At 42.1% G+C, this 25731-nt stretch overlaps 1 protein-coding gene across 2 annotated transcripts; it reads right to left on the bottom strand.

Moving 5' to 3' along the window:
• Positions 1-1920: 1920 nt before the first annotated feature.
• LOC311498558 (calpain-9) lies at positions 1921-25731 on the bottom strand. Of its 2 annotated transcripts, none has more exons than XM_084559207.1 (20): positions 25388-25731; positions 20195-20264; positions 18312-18430; positions 17505-17638; positions 16612-16780; positions 16417-16488; positions 16066-16157; positions 15697-15771; positions 15312-15472; positions 12471-12628; positions 9834-10042; positions 9651-9690; positions 8186-8260; positions 7999-8059; positions 7834-7898; positions 5218-5286; positions 4972-5050; positions 4371-4487; positions 3645-3703; positions 1921-2517 (listed from the first exon to the last, which is right to left on the bottom strand). In XM_084559207.1, exons 1-20 carry the CDS (start codon positions 25634-25636, stop codon positions 2491-2493), a joined length of 2100 nt encoding a protein of 699 aa, XP_084415333.1. In that variant the 5' UTR covers positions 25637-25731; the 3' UTR covers positions 1921-2490. The 2 variants fall into 2 exon arrangements, with proteins under 2 accessions (XP_084415333.1, XP_084415332.1); XM_084559206.1 differs by having other exon boundaries at positions 8186-8263; positions 25388-25730.

Below are 25731 nucleotides of genomic sequence, written 5' to 3'. Positions count from 1 at the left end.
TCAGCAGAAAGATTTACCGGCCTGGTCAGAAGGCCTGACCGTGAGGAATTCACTGGTTAGAGGAGAAACAGCTGAGAGAGACGGTTTCCATGACAGAGCTCCAGTAAATACACAGCATCCGTTTTAGTCAATAAATGTGGGACCAAAGTGAAATGGGTGATTTATTTATTTACATTTAGTCACCTTTGCTGTAGACCAGCGGCCCCCAGAACAGAACCAGGCCAGTGGTCATTAGTTACCAGACCCCATGGAAAGAATAAAAAGTGTTTTATCTGTTGTTTAATTTCAGTTTTATCGACAATCAGAGTCTGAGAGCTGCACTTATGTCTGGGCTTGTTTTACGTTTGACTCACAGTTCTCTGGTGGACTGAGCCGCCGAGCTGACTCTGGACAAAATGAGCAAAAAATTACCATCTCTGGAGAGCCTCCTCATTAGTGGTAATAAAAAAGTACAAAAGAGAAGCTGCATTTTAAAAGAAAATACAAATTATGGATGAATCACAAGCTCCAAACTCACTCTGTCTGATATGCAATGCTATCCAACGAGGAAACGGCGCCTTCTAAACAGACAGAGCATCCTGCACTGAAAGACAAACCTTTGAAGGAAAATACATGAACACGAAAGACAGAAGTTACTGGAGGACGGCGCATCAATAAATGTGACAGCACTGAGAGCATCACGCTGTCCACGTGACTGGACTGGAGGGACGACAGTGATGCTGGAGGACTTTGCTGTGGTTTTCTGGGGGAGCAGCACCAGCAGAAAGGACTTCAGTAGGATCCACAAACTGATCCTAAGGGCTGGACACGTGAGGAGAGAGTTGGAGACGTTTGTCTCAGTGAGGGACAGGAGGACGCTGGACAAACTGCTCTCCATCATGGACAATCCATCTCATCCACTACACCAGACATGAGAGTATATTTTTACTTCCATCTCTATCTCTTGTACATTTGTTCATATACTAATTGTGCATTTTTTTTCTTATACTATTTTATTTCATTTTACCAGATTTTTACTTATATTTTATTTTATATTGTGTATTTCTTTTATTGGTCAATGAGCTACTTGTGGACGATTAAAGTCTACGTGTCTAACTGTCTTGAAGATGCCAAAAAAATATAAGAGATTCATCATTATTCTGAGTTGTACAGTGATATTGTACAGTGGTATAAGAAACGGTGAATCTGGAAAAAAACGAAATAAAAATTGCAGAAAACACGATTGTGATTTGTTGTGTGTGAAGGTTCTCAGTCATCCAGGTTTTATCCAAAACACGCTAAAGAGAGGAAACTGGACCTGTGGAGTTTTTTGGAGACGTTTCATCCAAGTCTTCAGTTGTAAAGGTGGAGGAGTTGGAGTTTAAATATCTGTAGTTGATATCCATCAGAATCTCTCTGACTAGTGTCCATAACCGACTACATACTCTACCTCTTCCTCCAGTGAATGAAGCTCTAATGACCCATTATCAGTCAAGACTGAGAGGGGGTGACAGTTCTTACAGATCTTATGATTTGTTGTGTGCACAATGACCGCTGCAGATTATTCATTCATTCATTCATCTTCTGCAGCCGCTTGTCCTCTGGAGGGTTGTGGGGGTGCTGGAGCCTATCCCAGCTGTCATTGGTCTAGAGGTGGGGTCCACCCTGGACAGGTCTCCAGTCTATCACAGGGCTAACACAGAGAGACAGACAACCATTCACATTCACACCTATGGCCTAAGGAAGCTGGAGTACCTGGAGAGAACCCACGCAGACACAGGGAGAACGTGCAAAATCCACACAGAAATGAACCAGTCGGCCCATGGATTAGAACCCAGAACCTTCTTGTTGTGAGGCATCAGTGCTAAATCCAACCAACAAGCATCTGTCGTCATCTGAAAATAGTCCTGCAGAAAAACCACTCGACTCTGTCTTATTTTCTACTTTCTTTATTCGAGCAGCGTTTGAGCTGAATCAACATTTTATTTTATTTTTTGTCAGAAGCAAACAGGAGTAAAATATCTACACATGCTCCAGTCACTTGGAAACACTAACGGAGAAATGCATGATGGAGGAAAATGAAATGAGGAGTGATACGTTACAAACACCTGGATACCTGCTGTGGTACATGAATTTACTCTCTAAGTATTTTATATTAAACTTTTTAGTCAGACACTTTATACCCTCCAATAAAAATGACAGCTGGGCTTAAACTCTGCTTTTATAATCATGATACAGTAAAGTCTCAGACTAGAGGAGTCCTTCAGGATCAGAAACGACAAGAAAATAGTTCCCTGGGAAATCATGAACTTGTGCTTCGACCTTTGAGACGAGCTTTTAAAGATCCAGTTTCCATCGTTACTCTTTGACCACACGAGATGAAACGAAGAGGAGTGTCTGCTCCGTGTTTCTGTCGCTGGATTAAACATTTATTCTAAAAAAAAACTACACATGAGAAAAAGAAGAGGAGAGAAGCTGCAGGTGGATCCGTCCGAGACGATCCGGCTCAGGTCAGTTGTACATGGTCATGTGGAGCCACTGCAACCAATCAGAGAACAGAACACACTTAGACACTTTATTATTTGTGTAATTAAACATCTGAGGAGTCATGAGGTACACCTGCTTCATCTGGACTTCAGATTTCTAAGCAGATAAACAGAGTCAGCGACCATATGTTAATATAAATACTGTAACACATGTAAATATCAAAGCTTCGATACGTCTTAGCCTTTCTAGCACGGGAGGAGAAATGTTTCAGCCGCTCTTTCTGCAGAAGAAGAAAAGAACTGAAGAGTTCTGGGATCACTTCAGGCCGCGCTGCGTTCACGTGACGTCTGAGATCCCCCTGCAGGTTGAACTCTGTCCTGTAGCAGCTTCTGACTTTAACGTCGTTGACAGATTTCAGGATATTTTCATCCAGATTTCTGCTGATTTTAGTGGAATCTAATCCTCTACGTTTCCTGAACCAGTGGCTCCCACAGGACAGCAGCGCTGAATAGTTCCACCTCTGTATCTAACAGCAGGCAAACACAGATTCTTTCTCCTAGTAACATACACCGATCAGCCACAATATTATGACCACTGACAGGAGAAGTGAATAACATCGACCACCTTGTGACAGGGAAACTTCTGGACCTGGCATTCATTGGTGTGGATGTTACTTAGACATGTAGCACCCACCTAGACCAGACCAGACACCACAGGACACCCTCAGAAGGCCCATGTCCATTCTCTGATGAGTCACAACTGTTTTGGAGACCTTCACAGTATTAAGAAGGTGGTCATAATGTTATGTCTGATCGGTGTATGTTTGGATTGTGGACAAAGCCTTCTATCATCGTCTCAACTCGTTTCCAGAACAGCTTTGGCTTCTCCCATCTCCAATCTGGAAGCATTTTTGCCGTGATATTTTTGCTCTGTGGACATCGTTTCCTCTCTCTGCTGCTCAGATGAGTCGACGGTAGTTATGTCACCACAGCGTGTAATGAGTCAGATAATTCATCCGCTGATATTTCCTGATGACAATTCCTGGCCCGTCTTAGAAAACTTTACAAGCAGGGGTCCTAAACGTTTGCAGATGCCACAACTGCATGTTTGATTTTATACTTTGTTTCCTAAGTTCATGAAATGAAGAAAGGTTTCCAGCCGTCTCTCTGTGTTCATACCTGTCTGTAGCTGATGGTCACTGCTCCCATCCCCACCATGTCGAACGACTGAAATTTATCTGCAAGAGAAGATTCAATGAGTGATTGAGACCCAGCGAGGAGGAGGAGGAGGAGGAGGAGGAGGAGGGAGGTCCATGCACCACAACACTTCAGGGAAACTTAAATCCTGCTCACAAAGCCACAGAGGAAGAGTCTGATGCTGCTCACTGAGTTGTGTTCTCATGATTCATGTGTTCATAGAGGTGACTGTCGCTCCCATCAATGCTGCAACACGAGCGCAGTCTTTATTTGCAGATCTCAATATTTATTTAGTTGCTATTTGTTTTCAAGGTGGAAAATAGTTTGATCACACATGAACCTTATCGACTTAAATCAACCGGTTATCAGAAACACGTTGTGTAACCGACGTCGGGCCTGAAGACGGATGATGACGGAAAATACTGCTCTCTAAAGTAAATTATAAAAACAGGAACATTTCTCTCAGTTTTTCTCTCGACATCAAACATCGTCAGCGTTTCCTTTTCCCTCCACATGAAAGCATCTCTCTGCTTCCTCTCCCTATCTCCTCCCATCTTTTTTTCCCATGCCTCGTCTGTCACCTCACTCATCCTCCCTGCTCCTCTGGTTCCCTCCCTCCTCCTCTGGTTCCCTCTCTCCTCCTCTGTTCCCGGTGGCTTGCATTAATCTAGATGCGACACCCCCCTCCTCCCTCCCTCCCTCCCTTACGGATCATGCTCTCCAGTTTCATCAGTAGGTACAGGAAGCCGGGGTAACTGATGGTCAGGTCTGGCTCGGTGTATCTCAGTCCCACCAGCTGCATCACCAGATCATCCACCGTGATTCCTGCAGCAGAGACAGAGACAAAAAAAAGAAAACAGGATGAGAATAAATCACTGATCTGGTGCTACGACCCAAATATACTAACTAGTCTCAAAACAACATCAGAGAAGCACTAAAATATGAATATATCATGTGTATATATGTAATTAACTTTTAAAAGTCACATTTAAATTAGAAGAACTAGAACCTGGATTGTTCAGAAGACAGAGCATCAGACTTTTAATCTGAAGGTTTAAGCCAGGTGAGTGTTAAGATGCTTCAAATGCAAACTTATGACAAATACAGAGTGTTTAGTTTTAAGCTATATCAACAGTCAACACGGTTTCTATGGTTCCAGAGAACTGACTGGACCAGTTTCTCTGCTGCAGCCTGGAGGAAGGGACCGACACCGTGGATGTACAGCTGTGGTTTGGCTCCCCCTGTTGGTCACTAAATCAAACGCAGGACAGAGTGTCTCTGTGTCTCTGTGTCTCTGTGTGTGTCCCACCTGCAGCCTTCAGGGCGGGACCGACCTCCTGATACTCCAGACGGTGAGTCTTGTTCTTGTCGAACACCAGGAAGATATCCTGAGGAGAGATTTAAAAGAACAAATAATTGCTAACAGCTGCTTCACACGAGGGACTTGACCATAAATAAGAAGAATCAGCTGTTCTCTAGGAGCAGGTCCCTCTCTCTCTCTCTGTCTGATATAAAATGTTCAGTGCATCTAATATAACCGTGTCCATGAACTCACCGTCCACCTCCTGATCTTGTCCCACAGACTCTGGAAGTCAGACCAGTTGAGCTGAGCGACGCCCTGGCTCTGCAGAATTTACTGAGGTCAAAGAAATCAAACAAACGAGGAACAGACACAGCTCTGGGACTGAAAGCTGACTGGCTGCAGAGAGGAAGACGATAACAGATACGCATAGCAGTTTATAAATATGATCAATGTACACCGAGTCTGGAGGGAATCGTACCAGAGAGATACTTTAACCTTTAACCAGTATTTCCTTTTAGTGCCAAAAGTACTAACAGCTGTTTTTATTAGTTGTCCCAGATATTAAACACCGATGTCAAATGATTTTTCAGAAAACTGAAAGTATGTTTTTCTTTTTGTTTTTTAATTCCATAAATTGACGCTTTCAGAGCCTCAGACTTCTAATGTGAGGCTCTAGGGTTCAAGTCCCTATTCAGGCGATATAAGTTCTACATATGAACTAACAGAGAAGATAAGTCACCTCCTGGATGGGACAGGAGCTGCTTTAATGGGTTCGAAGCATCAGAATATAATGTATAAAATGTTCTGCTGTAGGCTGAAGACCAGCTATCGAGCCACTGCTGAAAAAGCTCATCTCCTCCGTCTAACACAGGGCTGTCAAACTCATTTTAGTTTGGGGGCCACATGCAGCCCAGTTTGATCTCAAGCGGGTCAGTAAGATCCTGCAAGTGACAAGAAGGCTACTTCTATTTGTTTTAGTGCAAAGAAGAACAAGTAAACTTGGAATGGTGGAATTCTTTCTTATGAGTAATAAGTATAATTTGGGCACACTGCTGTCTGCTGTTCAGTCCTGGGTCTCAGTGTTTGTGACTCTCTGACTAAAACAGTGGACAAATTAGGGACAGCAGTTATTTGTCATTGAATAAATGTCATCTATGTCTGTGTCTGCTTTTGGTCCTCGGGCCGCATGTTTGACACCTGTGATCTGTCTTCAGTCTGCAGGCTTCAACTAGAGAGGAAAATCACATTATAGTTTTCTTATATATATATATATATATATACTATAAATCACCGCTGTCAGTCTTGTAGTCATGTTTTCTTCATTTTTTTGGTTAATTTTGATTCATCCAGAGCCTGGATAGCTCAGTCGGTAGAGCATCAGACTTTTAATCTGAGGGTCCAGGGTTCAAGTCCCTGTTCAGGCGATGTTAATTATGTGTCTTACTGTAAGGGTAGTTAGGTAGCTCACCATTATATCTCCCATATTCAGACATGCTATCAACATGTGTCCTGAGTGACATGAAACTAGAAGTATATATACTCCTCCTCAGCTGCTGTTTTTTTTTACACAAAATGTTTTACCTAATTCATTTAGCGCATTTATCTCACTGTGAAAGATTTAAGAGTATCAGACTTTAAATCTGAGGGGGCTCAGCATTCAAGTCCCTGTTCAAGCTCTACAGTATTTAGAGTAATTACATATGTGACTTTCTAAGTGTAGTTAAGGACATGTAGCTCACTATTAATGAGAGGTAACATCATCATTTCTCACACTGAAATCTGACCTCGTGGTGTTTTCAACATGCTTTACCTCATTCACTTTCATGCTGCGGTTTCACATCTCGCTTTGAGTATCAGACTTTTATTCTGAGGGACTCAGGGTTCAATATTTAGAGTAATTACATGTGTGTCTGACTTTATAACTGTCGTTTAGGTCAGGTGATCTGATTGAAAGTGGTCAGCCCCATTCATTCCTTCATTAAATTACAGCTTTACATGCATCCATGAGGAAAACACACACGTTAGTAGCTTTTTGTTTTTTTTTATATCATAAACCACTGCTTTCAGAGCCTGGGTAGCTCAGTCGGCAGAGCATCAGACATTTAATCTGAGGGTCCAGGGTTCAAGTCCCTGTTCAGGTGATATAACCTTTAAGAACACTACACTGCCTGCCAGTGAACATTAGGTAAGTACCCAGTTGTTAACGGAAATTAGCTGCACCAGTTTCTGGTTATTAGCATAACAAGCAAGCTTTTTCAGGAGGAGTTCCTATTTAAACCTCAGACTTCCCACCAGTCCCCTAGAACCGAAAAAGCTGTGGTGACTCGGATGAGTGGTGAAACGTCTTCTCTAAAAATCTACAAGTCCAGTTGCCTTTTTTTGAACCTTTGTTGGATATACCACGACCTGGATGACTGAGAACCTTCACAGACATTAGGGAAGAAACAATCCATTGATGGAATAACCTGGTCATTCAGTATATTCAGGTAGTCAGCTGACCTCATTCTTTGGACACATAATGTTGCTGAACCTAGACCTGAGCAACTGCAGCAACCTCAGATCATAGCACTTGTTTCCAGCTGAAAGATAATCACCCATGCAGTAATTATCCAATAGGAGGCTTGTAGCTATTTGCTTAGTTAAATCCAGGTGGAGACTTTTTGTTTGGCCAGGCAGTGTAGCATATGCATTTAAGAAAATCATGCAAACTAATTATTGTGCAGTTTATCTAAAACTTCTCTTTCATGTTTAATGTAGTTGAAGTTAACGTCATCATATATTAAGAGTCTCACCTCGACCAATGAGCAGGTTTGACATGCTCAGGTTAACTTTATGCTAACTAACATTTGATTAAAAGTGAAAGGATACGTCCATGAGCACCACCAGACTCTTGCAGTGCTCCAGGGCCAAGTTCTTCTCACTGCCGGCCAGCACTGGACACAACGGGGAGGACATGTTAACAGACAGATGTCAACAGCTGCTGAAGTTAAATGTATTTTTATTATTTTTATTATTATTATTATTATTACTGACCTCCTCCCTGGATGGCCTCAGTCAGAAGGCTGTGGAGGTGTACTGGTTTACAGTATCCCTTCTGAGGACCAGAACCAGAACCGAGGGTCAGTGGAACGACACAGATAGCTCCTTACAGATTATATATGTCTGTATTACGTTTGTGCTCCATCTGGACATAAAGCAGCTGAGTGAAAGTAAATCTCACCTTGTTGCAGTGCTTCTTGAACAGATGTCTGGTGGATTTAGGCGAGGGAAGAGCAGCCTGGTGAGGAAAGGAAAGCTGCTGGAAGAAAGAAGCAGTTACAGATTTAAAATACATTAAATCTACAATATTTTATCCAGATACCAGACTAACACTGTCCTGTTGTTTTTTCTTATCTCGTTTCTCAGTCGGTAGAGCATCAGACTTTTAATCTGAGGGTCTAGGGTTCAAGTCCCTATTCAGGCGATACAAGTTTTACATATGAACTAATGGAGAGGATAAGTCATCCTACAGATGTGAGCTCATTTACAGACATGTTCTGGGTTCACAGCAACACAATGTAAATACCCCACTTCAAATCAAATGTAGAAGATGAATCTACTTCAGCGATGATGTAATTTTTACTTTAATGCATGAAGCTTTACAGTCAAGTGTTCACTTTGAGGCCCTGGAAACAGGAGACTGTGCAGAAAAATGCTTGTATTCTTATTTTGCTCCAGTCTGGATGTGAGCACCCTAAAATGAAACGTGCACCTCAAAGGAACCTGATGTCAAAGGTCGTCCTCAGCATGATAACACCACTTTAGGTTCTGCTACACTGAGACCACCGCTGTCTCTAGTATGGTTTTTTAACTCTGTAGCTAACGTTGCTGCTGCAGCCTGAAGAGCAGAGCTGATTCAAACTGAGGCAACATCACTGAAGAATCTGAACCATCTAACTCTGTCTTCAGTCTGTAGGCTTCAGCTACAGAGGAGGAGAAAACCTGCAAGTTAACTACAGTGACCGACTACATATCTAGTTTTTATTTGTTGTTTTTTATCCCATAAACCTTTGCTTTCAGAGCCTGGGTAGCTCAGTCGGTAGAGCATCAGACTTTTAATCTGAGGGTCTAGGGTTCAAGTCCCTATTCAGGCGTTACATGTTTTACATTTGAACTAATGACCAGAATTGCTAACCGGCCGATAAGAAGCAGTGTTGGTTGGCGTTCAAATCTTCCACAAACCAAACAGCAATGGAGAAGAAAAGAAGCAGGAAGGCCAACTGGACAGAGGAACAGTGTTTGCTTCTGGCTCAACTGGTCAGTGACAATAAAAGTGTTTAGAGATGTAGATTTGGTCACACTACAAGCCAAGAAACAGGCATGGGGAAATTATAGCACAACAGATAAATTGCCTTCTTTCTGCTTCAGAAACTCCTAAGCCTCTTAAAAGTCCTCCTCCCTGCTCTGAACAGACCTCACCTCTCTTAGGAGCTAAGATTTTGTAGGAATTCCTTTCATCTTTACCAGGATCTGATCTTAACTTTGTACTAAGAATCTTTAGGAATACGGGCCCTGGTCTAACGTCTTAACCCTGAGTTAGTTTGAGACCCCAGAGGTGTTCTAGTGTCTCAGCTGATCAGGCTCTACTCTTGCATACATCACCACATATTTAACTAACTAATAACTGAATCATTAAGTCGTCCTACCTCTGTTATTGAAGGTGACATAGGCGGTTTCTGAGCAGGACTGAAAAAAAAACAATATTAAAACATACTAGAGTCATCATATTTATAACAACTCAAATCAAAGTGTGAGATCTGAAAAAAAGAAACAGCCACTGTGACAGGACGGTCAGTGTGGGTAAAACCAAACTGTGCTCCATGACTCACATGGCGTCGTTGCCCTGCTCTGTCAGGACTCGGAGGAGGAACGCTCCCTGCTGGTTGGGCTCCGCCGTGGACGGGATGATAACGTAACGGCCGACAGGAAGCGAGCCCCGGAGAACGACCTCCCGCCGAGATAAGTGATGGTAGGTGCCGAGGAGTGGACGCGTCCTCCTCAGGTCTTCAGGCGACAGGTAAGTGTTCACAGGATGAGCCTGAGGAGACGGCGGCAAGTATACACAGAGATCAAACTTTAACTTCTTCAACCTGACTGAAATCATTCAGATCAGAGATTCCAACTGAACTATTTATGTAGTGTAACAGCCAGAGTATTACATAGAGCATTACCAGTTTACACCACAGGAGGCGCAAACAAAGGCAACAGCAACTGTCACTCTTCCATCTGTCTCATTTTTTGACTTCCTCAACTTCCGTAATGTGGACGCTGGTGAAGGCTACAAGCCACAAACATGTTATTATCAGTGAGTGTTATGTAATATAGACCTGGCTTTATATGGTCCTTATCTGTGTCGAATAAATGAGCTGTGTGGAAATCCTTCCACTTCATCTCCTGCCTTGCAACTTTATTTATGTCGAAGCACGCTACCAGTACTCGTGGCTAAGCTTCTCTCCAACTCCACGTTACAGTAGACGCTCAACAAAATGATCTGATCAGATATATGTGTCCCAAACATTAATCACTATAGAACTGTGGAGCATCAAATCTGCTGGAAATACCACAGAAGAAGAAGAAGAAGAAGAAGAACTTTATCTCCAATACTGAACTGAATCATGGTTTGGTTAAAGCATCACCTGATGTTAACCTCACGTAGAGCAAACCTGCTCAGAGAGGATTTATACCAACCAGAGAGAAAGCAGCACATCAAGAGTTTAGATTAGTGATCAAAGGTCAGCTCCACCATCTGAGGTGGTTATACACTGCCTGGCCAAAAAAACCCAGAACGTCTCCACCTGGATTTAACTAAGCTAATAGGTAGGAGCCTCCTATTGGATAATTACTGCATGGGTGATTATCTTTTAGCTGACAACAAGTTATTTAACCCCAACTGATGCAATGAGTAGCTTCTCATTTCTTAAACAACCATGTCTAAAGACACATCCTGTGGTCGTGGAAAAGATGTTAGTCTGTTTGAGAAGGGTCAAATCATGGGTGATTATCTTCCAGTTGGCAACAAATTATTTAAGGCTCCAGCCCCTGTGTGACCCTTCACAGGACAATTATGTGAAAAGTATGTTCTTGTGTGTTTTTTTTATTCACCACCAACTACCTCCTTCAGAGCCTGGGTAGCTCAGTCGGTAGAGCATCAGACTTTTAATCTGAGGGTCTAGGGTTCAAGTCCCTATTCAGGCGATGCAAGTTTTACATTTGAACTAAAGGAGAGGATAAGACATCTTATGGATGGGAGCTACTTCACTAGAATGTTGTAGCTTCACAGCAAGAGAATATAAATACCCCACTTGAAGTCATATAATACACTGCCTGGTCAAAAAACATCAAGGAGATTGTAGAGACTACTAAAACTGGGTTAAGAACTGTCCAACGCATTATTAAAAACTGGAAGGATAGTGGAGAAGCATCATCTTCCAGGAAGAAATGTGGTTGGAAAAAAATCCTGATTGGTGATCACTTAAACGTGAAATCAAATGGAAGAAATTGCTGAAATTCCTGCTTATATTTATATTTATATTTATATTCTTCCATTTCTTGTACGTTTGTTCATATTCTAATATGATAATTTGTACATTTTGGCTTATACTATTTCTATTTTATGTTACTAGATCTTATTCTACTTATTTTTTATTTCTATTTTATTTAACTTAATCTTTTCTTTTTATCTGAGGTTCTTAAGAGTGTGTTTTTTATGACAACTAAGCTACTGTAACCAAGCAATTTCCCTTGTGGATCAATAAAGTTTATCTAAGTCTAAGTCTAAGAAAAACAACGGGGATGGGATGTGCTGGAGAAGGCTTTGCTCAGTGGTCAGACTCTCCCATCATCAATACAAGATCTTGGTGAAAAATGAATGAAACACTGGATGGAAATAAATCTGGTGACATTGGAGAAGATTATTGAAACAGTGCAACAGAGAATGAGTGCTGTAATCAAAGCTAAAGGAGGTCCAATGAAATAGTGTGGGACCTTTTTCTTTTGTGTATGAGACACTTTCATTCTCACTTTCAGTGTAAACGCTACCAGTGGTAGTTTCTATATGAGACACCTTAAAAGATCACACGCCTGAACAGGGACTTGAACCCTGGACCCTCAGATTAAAAGTCTGATGCTCTACCGACTGAGCTATCCAGGCTCTGAAAATAGACTTTATGCAATCAAAAACATTTTTTTCAGGTATTCTACGACTAAACCAGAGTTTCTCGTTCTCTGCAGCTGAAACCTGCAGACTGAGACGGTGTTAGACAAAAAAAAAAAGTCAAGTTTCAGTTTGCTTCTCTAGTGGTCGGTGTACAGCACTGTAAATGTAACGTTTACTCAAACTGCAAATAAATACTTAAAAACTCTCCACCTCTGCCTTGCATGTGTAAACTCTACCAAGGTATCACCATCCTCGTTAAAACCACTTCAGTTCAGTTTTAGTCGCTGGTCAGTAATTAGTGTGTCTGTACCGGGTAGACGTGTAGACCTATGGCCAGATTAATGCCTCGACGTCTCTGGTGTTTCTGCATCAGAGCCAAGACGAAGGAGCAGGTCCTCTGGGAGCTGAAGGAGTTGCTGTCCACCTCCGACAGAACAAAGTAGAACTGGGGGTTCTGCCAGAAAGTACCTGGACACAAACACATGAACACACAGTCTTCTTTACAAGGTGTTCCTTAGTCTCAGCTTAATATTTCAGACCTAAGACATATTTTGTCTGAACCCAAATATTAAGGTGGTGTCTCAAACCCAACATATCTATCAGATACAGTGTAGTTGAAGTTTCCTGTTTCCAGGGCCTCAAAGTGAACACTAGACTGTAAAGCTTCATGCATTATTGGGGAAATCACATCATGGCTGAAGTAGATTCATCTTCTACATTTACCATGAAGCTAACAGAGCATTCTTCCTGCAGCCTGCTCTTCCCTCATCTAAAGTTCGCTAACCTGATTTCTTCAACTAAACCTGAGTTTCTGCACCTCTGTCGCTGAAGTCTGCAAAATGAAGACAGTGATATATGGAAAAGTGATGGCTGCTTCAGTCTGAATTAGCTCTAGTCTCCAGGCTACTGCAGCCTACATCTAGGTACACCCATATATCAAGTGGGGTATTTGTATTCTGTTGCTGTGAACACACAACATTGTAGTGAAGAAACGCCTGTCCCGTCCATACGATGACTTATCCTCTCCTTTAGTTCAAATGTAAAACTTGCAACGCCTGAATAGGGACTTGAACCCTAAACCCTCAGATTAAAAGTCTGATGCTCTACCGACTGAGCTACCCAGGCTCTGAAAGTAAAGATTTATGGGGGAAAAAACAACAACGAATAAAAACTAAATATGTAGCAGTCGGTCTCTACAACAGCTGAAGCCTGCAGACTGAAGACAGAGTTTGATGGAAAGGTTTAGATTCTTCGGTGAAGGCTGCCTCAGTTTAAATCAGCTCTGCTCTTTAGCCTAAAGGTGCAGGTTTCATTTTACTCATGTTCAGATTGGAGTAAAGTAGGAATTACAAGCATTTTTTCTGTACAGTCTTCTGTCATAGTGAACACTTGACTGTAAAGCTTCATGCATTAAAGTGGAAATCACGTTATCGCTGAAGTAGATTCATCTTCTACATTTGATTTAAAGTGGGGTATTTACATTGTGTTGCTGTGAACCCAGAACATGTCTGTAAATTAGCTCCCATTCACACAGTGAACTATCCTGGTCATTAGTTCAAATGTAAAACTTGTACCGCCTGAATAGGGACTCTGTAGATGAAGCCTGCAGACTGACGACAGAGTTAGATGGTTTAGATTCTTCAGTGATGGCTGCCTCAGGTTGAATCAGCTCTGCTCTTCAGGCTACAGCAGGTCCTCATAAAAACAAAATAACCCATTCTGGACCTCTGCAACCTCTCTCGTTGAGAGCATTCTCAGTAGTGGCATCACAGTGTGGTTTGGAAACACCACCAAGGCCGAGAGAAAAGCTCTTCAGCGAGTCATCAAGACTGCAGAGAGGATCATCGGCTCTGACCTCCCCTCCAATGACATGTTATAGACCCAGCGCTGCAGGAGAAAGGCCCAGAGCGTCCTCAGAGACCAACACCACCCAGCTCACCCTCTGCTCAGGCGGAAGGACTCAACATCCAACCTGAGGCACCACAGACCAGAGAGCATCAGCACTCACAGGTCACTTCTATAACAGCTTCTTTCTAGCCACTATCATGATGATAAGGACCAAAGACATCAAGGCTGGAAGGAATTACCGTATCCCCCCACCTCATTTATACCTAGAACACTTAACACCTCTACAGACAATCACATCACACACCTCACAGACTGGACTGTCTCTCTGTTGTGGAATTACAACCACTTAACCAGCCACTTAACTTGCAGGTTTTCTCCTTCTCTGTAGCTGAAGCCTACAGACTGAAGACAGAGTTAGATGGTTTAGATTCTTCAGTGATGTTGCCTCAGTTTGAATCAGCTCTGCTCTTCAGGCTGCAGCAGCAACGTTAGCTACAGAGTTCAAAAACCATACTAGAGACAGCGGTGGTCTGAATGCAGCAGAGCCTAGAGTGGTGTTATCATGCTGAGGACGACCTTTGACATCAGGTTCCTCTGTGGTGTGAAGCACATGTTTCATTTTAGGGTGCTCACATCCAGACTGGACCAAAATAAGAATACAAGCATTTTTCTACACAGTCTCCTGTTTCCAAGGCCTCAAAGTGAACACTAGACTGTAAAGCTTAATGCATTAAAGTGGAAATTACATCATCGCTGAAGTAGATTCATCTTCTACATTTGATTTGAAGTTGGGTATTTACATTCTGTTGCCGTGAACCCAGAACATGTCTGTAAATTAGCTCCCATTCACACAGTGAACTATCCTGGTCGTTAGTTCATATGTAAAACTTCTATCGCCTGAATAGGGACTACCGACTGAGCTACCCAGGCTCTGGAGGACGCAGAAACACACAACAACAACAAGTTGTCGTTTCAACTATCTGGAAACCAAACATACATTTCTGCATCTGTATTGAATGATGTTTGATCTCTTGTGTTCATAGCCGTTTATTTATGGCTGGTTCTTATCAGACCACACCTGCACACACACACAGTCCTCTCTGCGTTTTGTCATCAGTTTATGACTTTACAAATAAACTGGTCTCAACGTGATTTGAGGCAAACTGTTAAAGACCTGAGCAGAGAGGCTGTGAATGGATGTGGAGGATTACCTTCATATATAACGTGAACACATCGTATAAGCAGCCTTAAACAAATGAAGAGTGTAAAGGCCTGATCGCTCCATCTCCGCCGTTCATCTTACCGCTTTGATGGGATCCTCCCGCCGTGATGGACGGCACCCAGTTCCCGTGGTGCATGATGCAGGACCACGGCCTCACGCTGGACCCCGGTGTGCTGAGAGCGTCGGTCAGGTGACACACCTCCATCATCTCAAAGTTCATTCGGAAGTCAGACACCGACATCCTGACGGAAGGAGAGAGGCAGAGAAATCTGACCAACCGGACCGGACTGTTCCGTTCAGTTTAAAACCTTTGATCCTCTCAGTCCTTATGTCAACATTAGTCATGAGTGAACAGCAGCTGAGTTTGTCAGGATGACTTTTTGACCTCGTGGTTCCTGCTGTGTGTTTTGTTTGCAGAGGGTGGGTCGCTGATTAAAAGTGAAACCAGTTAAAAGCACAAACTCACCAGAACTCCCCGTCCTCCCTGCAGACCCTGCCCACTCTCTTCTGCTCCTCCACGCTCACCGCCATCCACTCTGGACTGAAAACAGAGACGGGCACAGGCTGATTCCTCAACGCACCAAGTTTCTGCAAAGCTCGATAATATTCGTCTCATGGACACATTTCTGTGCTTTCTAAAAGGGTTTAAAGTTTACATTTGGCTTTAAAATGTTAATTAACGACCTAAAGACAAACACACGTAAGCTGCAGGTCGTTTTAGAGGAAGACATTCAGTTTCCTTGCAGTTTTCCTCATTACTTCATTTTCTTTTAACGTTAAACAAAGAATATCAGATGAAAATCAGCCAGTCTGTGTCATGTCAGTGAGCGCTGACCCTTTCATATCACTCCAGGGTCCCTGCCACTCTGTGTTGCCCCAGGGATTGAGGATCCGCACCAGATCCACAGTCCCGTGTGTCGTCTTCACCTGAGAAAACCAGAATCAGGTGAGAGCAGCTGGAAGGAGAAGCTGTGAAGCAGCTTCCCAGCCTATCATTGAGACCCACAAACCTTCTTTTAAGTGTTAGCCGGGTGAATTTTAGTATTTGTGGACTTAGCAGGAAAGATTCTCGTGTTATTGATGAGTCTTTTACCCAAACATATATCAGAAGGAGCCACTGACAGTTTTTAAATTCATGAGAGCCTAAAACAATATTAAGCGTTCAAGCTTGTCCCGGGACTGTTACCTTCTCTACTGCAGTCAGAGAGTAGGCATGTCTGAACATGATGCCCAGGGCATTCCTCTTCTCCAGAGGACCCTTCAGAAAAAAAAAAATCAATCAATCCACCCACAAAGAAAAGGTTAAATTAGGTGACTCGTGACAAGCAAATCAATCTGCTCTGGTTCCCAGCAGCAGGTCCAGGTGTCGATATGTACTTACATTGGAGTTGGCACAGTTGATGAGAGCTCCTTTAGCCAGCAGGTGTCTGAGGAGGTCGGGCAGGTCTTTCAGTCGTGCGATTGTTAAAACCTCAGCCACGCCACCGGTCATGTCCACCATGGCCTCGTGAGGGAAGCCCATATCCAGAGCTCTGTAGCCTCCTTTCAGCCTGGGACCAAGGACACAAGAGATTTCATTAAAATCTGTAAATGAGTTCAACAAGATGAGCTTATGTCTCACAGCTTAAAAGGCTTCTCTTGTAAAACGAGACATTAAGAGAATTATTAAATGACACTTTATTTAATTATTCTCCCTGGGTTGGCCCATACTGCAGGTTTAATAACATAATTAACAGGACCAGAGACCTGAGCACATGACACATTCACTTTATTTCCTGAAGCTCTCGTGAGACACACCCATAACATTTAACAACCCTGTGAAAATCAGCCCTACGGCAACTCAGAGGGACACTTTACATGCAATACAAAATAGTGTGTTAAACAACCATTTAAAGTACTTTATTTTAAAGACTTATTAAAAAGACGTGATGACAGGCGGCCTAGTTCTCCACCATAAAGTCTAAAAGACAGAACAGCACAGACGGAGCTGTTTGGTGGATTAAGGGACTAAAAACTATATTTCTAACAGCATTTTAAAACATCTTCAGTTCAGCTAGACACCTATGCAAGAATACAAATTAAAAAACACACCTGTCATCTTTTATGAGAAACATTTCCACATATGCATGTTTAATATTAATCATAGATATGATTTAGCTGATGCAACAGTTCATTAATCTACAAAACATGGACTTCTAGTAGTTATATAAGGCTTTTGACATGTCTTTATTAGCCTCCCTCTTCTTTATTTTGTGTGACGACCGAGGGACTCACTTGGCGTAGGCCTTCTCCAGCAGGGAGCTCCAGAACTCGTGTTTTACCGGGGAACTGAGGAAGATGAGCTTGTTGTCGTGAGTTGGCAGGAGGTCGTCTATCCTCACCTCCTCCCACTGACCGTACTGCCAGAACTACAGCGAAGGAGGGAGGGAGAGGGAGGGAGAGAGGTTTGTCACAACGCTGGAGATTTTCTGTTTTCACCAAACCGTCACAGAGAGTCAGAGCTGCACAGACAGCGGCATGTTAAGCAGTGTTCAGGTACGGTAAGGTAGGTAAACTTCATTCATAGCATGTTATTCATGTTAATGCACATTATTGCACCTAATCAATCGTTCCTGTATGTAATGTATATTTACTTCTGTCTCTATTTCTTGTACTTTTGCTCATATGCAAATTCTGTAATTTTTTTGCTCATAATATTTAATTAAGGTTTTATTTGTCACATGCACAGTTATACATAGTAAAATGCACAATGAAATGTATTTTAGCACCTGTAGCCATCAGTAAAAAAAAAAAGAACAGTAATAATTCCACATATTTTATTTTTATTAGATCTTTAATTTAATTGAATTAATTTATTATTATTTTTTTATGTTTATTTTTATTTATATATATATATGTGTGTATGTATACATGTATATATATATATATATATATATGTATATATATATTAGCTATCTTTTGTTTTTGCAGTCTTTGTACTTGCAGTTCTCAAGAGTGTTTTTATTTTTATTTTTATGTGCAACTAAGCTACTGCGACCAAGAAATGTCCCATGTGGATGAATAAAGTCTACGTCTGTGTACCCTGAAGGTGAAGCTGCCGTTGTATCCGTCTTGGAAGCTCTGCTCCAGAGGCACGACTTTCTTGAGCAGAGGTCGATTCACGCAGAGGGACGCTATGGCAGAGAGCAGCCAGCAGTCATCTGGAAAGAGGGAGTAAGAGGAAGCTCAGGTTATCAGGATCAGTGAAAGTCTGCATTACAAAGATTCCACCTTAATCCCTGGATTAAATATTATCATTGCACTAAGTAGTTGATGCGTGCAGCCATAAAATAATGCAGTAATCATCACCTTTAGACACGTCACATCAAGTGAGACACCAGAGTTACAGCAGTGAGCAGTGTCAAAGTCAAGGACCTGTCTGAGGGAGGGACACGTTCAACCTGTTTTGTCACCACTGTGGGCTACAATCCACTCTCAGCCTCAACTCTCTGACGTTAGTGCAACGACTGAATGAGATCTTGTTCTTTCAGGGGATTCCCAAATAATTTAATAGTGAATATAGATCAGTCTTTGCACGTTTTGTGATAATAATCTACATAACTGCTTTTGTTATCTTGCGTTCTCCTCCAGATCTAGATCACATGTGCAGCTGTATTTGTTCTGGCCCCTGCCATTTCTGTCTGTGAGTTCTCAGGTGAGGCAGATTTCCCTCTGGAGACTCATCGTCACGCCCCCTGAAGGACCGACTGGTTGGGGGCTTCCATTTAAACGTTGTGCTACCGTCAGTCACTCTGGTGCAGCTGGAAGCTCTCTTGCAGTTTTTCCAACTGTGAATCTGTGCTTATTGTTCTTTTGAATCACTTCCGAAAGACTTATTCTGTGAAAATCTTGTTAATTAAGGGCTTGGTTTTGTTTGCCTAAGAGCTGGACTTTGCATTTATACATCTTTTGGTTCACTCTGGCTCTAGTTTCTGTTTGTATAGACACATTTAGGTTTGGGGTGTTGCTTATTGGTGTGCTTTGAGTTTGGTTAAGGAGGTAGGGTTTTCTTTTGAGATTTTAGGACTTGCCGTATGTTTAGCTTCGTTCTTCATTGTCCAGCCTTAGTGCAGTGCTTTCTGTTGTCTTAATCGCTTCACAATAATAATAAACTTTGACTGAAAAGACAATTCCACCTGGTTTTAATGTTGCTTCCCTCACCCCTACCAGAGCTGGGTCGTAACAGTAATAAGTTCAAAACCAATCCAGTGTACGTCTATAAGCTTGACTGTCAAATAGCTCTGCAATGCATTCAGGAGAAAACACCTCTAAGCTAATCTGTTAAGAGTTTAATCTTTATTTTAAGACAGTTAAGCCTTCATTGTCGTGCAAACTAAACATGTAAAGGCTCCTATCACAAAACCACAATAAATATCTCTATAAATACCGTAGCTCTGTGGTGTATTGTTTAACTTGAAGCTTCACACGGTCACAACAAATACTAAATGACAGTCCTGCTTAGATCAGCGTAATAAAACTCTTCTCAGGTCTGCAGACTTGTTTAGTCATGTTCTCTAATGTTTGGTTTTGGTTAAGAGCAGAAACATCTGGCGTGGCTCCGCGCCCCAGACAAAGAGAGAGAGCTGGATCCTGTGCAGACGGTTACTGCAACAAAAAGGTTTGTTTTCTGTCCTCTATCAGGCAGAAAACAAGCAGAATTCATCATCCTTCAACAGCTGCAGGTGCATCATGTTTTTGCTCAAACCAGAGAAGATGGAGCAACCCTTTCTAATGCAATTGTTTTACCCCTGCAGACTCACATGACCTCAGTTAGGATTCCTTCTGTCACTTCTATAGAGTTTACCTGTTTTTTAAGAAGACTGAATAGTGAATGTAGGTATAGCTATTAGTTCAGACGTTCCTTCTGTAACTCGTCCTGTCTGAAAGTCCTGAATTGTGCAGGATGACAGGAGTCGTATACTTACTGAGTCTCCCCTGGCAGACGTCCAGGCGAGTTGCTCCGTCCACGATGAACTGAGGTGATGCACAGAGCTCCTGGAGGACATGAGAGAGGGAATCACTCAGATGAGGATGAATAAAACCAGATTTAACACGTCTGGATCAGCAGCAAGCCGAAGGGAGAGGCGGCTAATGATTAAAGTATGTAATGTAAACTTGGCTCAATGTTCTTTCAAAGTAATGCTCCATCACCGGGAACACAATTAGGACTGACATGCTGTACACACAGTACCGGTCAATAGTTTAAACACACCCTCATTATCAGTGTTTTTTCTTTAATTTCATTATTTTCTTTCAGTCAGACTCATGAGGTTCATTCATGTGGAAGAGTTTCAGTTAATATGTGAGCCTTGGCAGCAGTAAATTAGTGGAATTTAATGTGTAGGACTCCATCTGTTGTAGGGTTGGTGCACAGTTCCCTATCTGACCACTGTTCATTCATTCATTCATTCATTTTCTGTAACCACTGGAGCCTATCCCAGCTGTCATTGGTCTAGAGTTTCAACCAGAACAAAGAAATCAGAGCATATCACCCCAGTTCTTAAGTCTTTACATTGGCTCCCAGTCAGCTACAGAATAGATTTTAAAGTTCTGCTACTGGTTTACAAATCACTGAATGGTTTAGGTCCAGAATACATGAATGACATGTTAGCAATGTATAAACCCAGTCGAGCTCTGAGATCGACTGACTCAGGTCAGATAGTGGAGCACAGAGTTAAAACCAAACACGGTGAAGCAGCATTTAGCTGTTACGCTGCACACAAATGGAACAAACTACCAGCAGAGCTGAAATCAGCCCCAACTGTAAGCACTTTTAAATCCAGGTTAAAAACATTTCTTTTTTCATGTGCATATGGCTGAGCCCTTTTAAATCATTTTAAATCGTAATCTTGGATTTACACTGTAAGTCCTCTTAATCGTTTTAATATATGTATATATATAATACACTTATATATACACTTATATATAATACACTTTTTTCTTTTTCTTTGTTCTTGCTTTTAACTGTGTGTTCTAATTTGTTCTGTTTTTATGTAAAGCACATTGAGTTGCCTCTTGGTATGAAATGCGCTATATAAATAAAAATGCCTTGCCTTGCCTTGCCTAGAGACGGGGTTCACCCTGGACAGGTCTCCAGTCTATCACAGGGCTAACACAGAGAGACACTCACACCTACGGCCAATTTAGAATCACCAGTGAACCTAACCAGCATCTTTGGACGGTGGGAGGAAGCTGGAGAACCTGGAGAGAACCCACGCAAACACAGGGAGAACATGCAAACTCCACACAGAAAGGAACAGGTCGGCCCATGGATTAGAACCCAGAACCTTCTTGCTGTGAGGTATAAACCATCAAACGCTCTGATGAAAATGTCTCTTGCGAGGAAAGGGAGACCAAGAGTTGGCTCTGCTGCAGAGGAGATGTTCATTAGAGTTAACAAGCTTGGGAACCATAAACTAATCAGAGCCACATAAATGCTTCACACGGTTCAAGTTCAGACACATCTGAACATCAGAGAGAACAAGAATAAAAGAAAAAACACAAGGAAAGCGAGTTAAGCCCGTGGGAATCTGGACTTTGGTCTGATGAGACTGTTGGTTTAATATCTTTGAGAGAAGGTGAGTGCATGGTTTCAGCACGTAATGACCTCAAACACCTCCAGGCTGCACCAGATGACCTGGCCTCCACTATCACCAGACCTACAGCCAAGCAAGGTGGTTTGGGATGAGCTGCAGCCAACATGTGCTCAACGTCTCTGCAAACTCCTTCAACCTCATGAAGCTGACTGACAGAAGAGTCTGCAAACTTTAAATAATAATCTAAAATAAAAAAAACATATTCTGGTTTGTTTATATTGTTTTTTATTTATTGCATGAATCCATATGTGTTCCTCCTTCATCTGCAGTGTAGAAAATATTTTTTAAGAAAAGAAAAAGCCTTGAATGAGAAGCTGTGTCCAAACTTTTGTCTGGTAATGCACATTAAAATTAATAATTCTAAAAATTTCCAGACACACAATCATTCTCTATTCATCTACCATTGTCGATATAAACAGGATGCAGATAAAACTAGAACAAAAATCAAACATATGTGAACCGCCATGAAGGGGCTGTGTTAGTTTCAGCTATGTGGTCGTGCAGCAACAAGTCTGATCTTGATGTATTGCAACAGAAAGCTGGCGCAAAACATCCCATAATGTTTTGTTACAGACGTAGCCAACAACAAAAGACAAAGAAGGGGATACGGTGTGTTCACAGTACGTCGCTGCATGTGTGAGTGAGTGACTTCACAGTACCAGTTAAACAGGACCGATGTGTCTAATGGGCACGTAGCAAGGTGTCAGAAAACAACGGTGAACGCAAGGAATCATGAACTCTAAGTGGGCAATTAACTGAGTGATTTGAACTTTACGTGAAATGCTTTTCCTGGATGTGTGTGGTCTTGTTTGCCTCTCAGAGTGAACTTTACTGAAGCTGCAAAATCCAGGACTGAAAAAAACAAGGCGGACACTGAGTCTGATTAGTACGATCCAAGAGTGGAGCCACGTAGAGCCGTGATATCGATGCCCAGCCCACACTTCCTCCAGACTCATACAAGTTTTCGTTTAACTAATACTAAGCTCTGCTCTACCTCCACCAGTTACAAGGAAATGTTGAATTTGTTTGTCATTGGGCTGTTACAGCAATAATGACACACTGCCACAACATGCTGATAAGACGATTAAACGCTAAAACAAATATTCCTTTAAGGAGCATTAAGAACAGATAAAAAGATGTGTCACTAATTTAAATACAATTAAATGTTTTAATGGATTGACGGCCCCAGGCGTGTCTGCTTTGAGTGACAGGTGAGTTTCCCCCGGTAGCTAGAGCGTCTTTAGCCTCAGCTCCACTCATGCTCCACCTCCTTGACCATCTTTGAATTATCTGGGGAGTCAGGTGGAGCCTTCCTGAGAACACAACCTTCTTAAACCTTCTTTCCGGATCACTGCTGGTCATGTTCCTCAACCTTTTTTATTCAATAAATGTGAGTTTGCTTTTCTTTGGTAACTCCACATAATAGATTTCTGTATTTCCTTTAGTTTGTCTGCTTCTTACCTAACTTCTCAAACATCTGAACCATCACCACCCTGTAAGTCATCCAGGCGCAAACACTGACAAACAACTGATCAAACACAGAGACAAAAATAGTTAATTAAACAGAGATCTCTCAACCAGGAAGTCCTTCACACACTGCTTGCCCCACTTGTTTGCTCACAGAGGAGCTCTCACTCCAGTTTGCGTTACATTTACAAAATAAGACACAGCACGTGGTGTTAAAAAGCATCTGAATTCACATATTAATCATATGAATAAGAATTCATTAAGCATCCAGCTGAGGAGGATGTTTGACCTCCTTCTCTATGACCCAGAGGTCACATTTTAAACTAACTGCTGTTGTTGTCTGAACAGGAAGAAGACGCCATAAAGAAGATAGCCGTCAAGGAAAGAATGTAAAGCCTTCATAGCTGTGTTGACCCTCAGGGAGGACGTGTCTTATATTCTGGTTTAACCGTCGACTATGAGACACGTTCAGTCTCAATCGAGGAGAAGAAATTCCTCAGTGCAGGACTTTTTTCTTTTATTAATACGACAGTTTTCAAGAGAAACAGGGGGTCAGGGGTTACAATTGACAGCTCTGCAACACATTAAACGCTTGTATGGTTTAGTTTTTGCTGTTTAACACAAAGGAAAGTAGTGTAGAAATGTGTTACTGCTCTTATAAAAGTTCACTAGAAACAACTAGAATGACTGGAGAGGAGAAGAGGAGCTTTCATCTGAGGGGCTGGATGTTTAGTCAACACAGGTTTTATGGCGTTCTGTGTCCTGACCTCGTGTCATAGAGAAGTGACTGGATGATGCAGTGATGTCTACGACAATGCACCCCTCTCTCTCTGTCTTTGTGTTTCCTCCCCACACCCGTCTGCTATTGTTGCTCTGTCATGGAATTATTCAAAGGCCGCACAGTAAAAGTAGTCGGCCCTCATAGAACAATAAGGCACAAAGCAGCTGGATATGTAAAATGAGAAATGAGAGAAGGAGTGTCATTCAGTGAGAGTAAATAAGTTTTCTTTTGTTAATAAAGTCTCTGTGGTCTCAGTAACATGTTTACAGTGAACCTACCTGCTCCTTATAGTATTTCTAAGCGCTATAAATGCGTGCCATAACACCATAAATACATACTGTTCAACATTTCTGCTTTTCCTCACAATATTACAAGAATATTCTTATCACCAAGTCTCTACTTGGTGATAAATGTCAAAAACAATGAGGTTAAGTAACAGCAATACGGCGTTTCATTCAGCTTTTTTTATATATTCAGTACAACTAGTTTGTGCCACTGTGTGCTCATTACTTTCAAACAAACCATGTTCCTGTTTTTCCCAGTACATTTATCTGAGCGTCTGCAGTAGATCAGATAACATGATACCCCCATGACTTATTACCATGACTTATTATGTGTCGTCATAAATGAAACCAACGGCTGCGTAGAAGTGACTTAAAAAAGAGCAGTGACTCTTTTTATTGTTAATATTACATACTGTTTCATTTCAGGATTTATTTGATGTTTCCTTCTTCTTCTTTCTTCTGAGATAAAACAAGATATTTAGTCATCTCACAATTTGCAGCAATGTGCGCATGTGAGGGAATAAAGGATGTGTAAACACTAGTTATTGCAGATCCTTAACACAGATATTAAGGATTTTACGGTCTGTGGCGTGTGTTTGGTTTACTGGGAGCAGGCTTGACTGGACAGGCTCACAGCAGCAGCAGGAGGAAGGACCTGCATTAAACTTTAAGACTATAATACTGGAACTAATCATTTAATCACATGTCATAAACAGCTGTAATCTGCAGAGTAACAAGATATAATCCCATTGGAGCTAAATGTAGAGTTTTACCTCTAAAAACTGTAATCATGTTCAGCCTTAGAGTTTAAGCAGCTGCTAAACCTGGAGCAGGTAGAATATTCAAATGCAGTTAATGCATCAACAGACTGCCCCTGACATGAAGCATGCAAATAAGAAGAAGGCCAACAGGCAGCATTTATTCTGTTTTCATTTTCTTAGATCTGAACTTCCGCAGCAGAAGGTGTTTCCTGTTGGTTTCCATCTTTACCTTTGGTCGTTTCCACTTGATCCCGGTCTGCATCTCCAGCTCTCCCAGAGGGAAGTGGTAGTCCACGAACAGTCCGTCCCGGCCCACCATGCCCAGGTCCCCGCTCTCCGGCGGCATGTCGCCGGACAGGAGGTCCGCCAGCCAGCGGCGGGACTGGGAGCCGAGCAGCTCGTCCGAGCAGACCGACTCCGCATCATCCTCCAGCGGAGGGAGGGAGCTGTCGGAGGACACACTCAGCGACTTTATCATGTCTAATAAACTCTGCTGCTCTTTCAGTGCTTTGAGCTGAAGACGAAATGTCTGTCTTTAACTTCTGGAGACAACAAATAGTCTGAAGCCACGCC

This window comes from Chelon labrosus (genome assembly GCF_963514085.1).
Source record: "Chelon labrosus genome assembly, chromosome: 13".
NCBI classification, from domain to species: Eukaryota; Metazoa; Chordata; class Actinopteri; order Mugiliformes; family Mugilidae; genus Chelon; species Chelon labrosus.
The sequence above is the reverse complement of the archived record's forward strand: the minus strand, read 5'-3'. Positions and strand labels throughout refer to the sequence as shown.

Excerpts from the sequence above, each read along its gene's own strand:
- LOC311498558 (XM_084559206.1), bottom strand. The coding sequence starts at position 25,636 with ATGATAAAGTCGCTGAGTGTGTCCTCCGACAGCTCCCTCCCTCCGCTG. Across the intron at positions 9,691-9,833 it reads GAGCAGGGCAACGACGCCAT|TCCTGCTCAGAAACCGCCTA; the intron begins GTGAGTCATGGA and ends TTTTTTTTTCAG. Across the intron at positions 8,060-8,185 it reads TCAAGAAGCACTGCAACAAG|AAGGGATACTGTAAACCAGT; the intron begins GTGAGATTTACT and ends TCTGGTCCTCAG.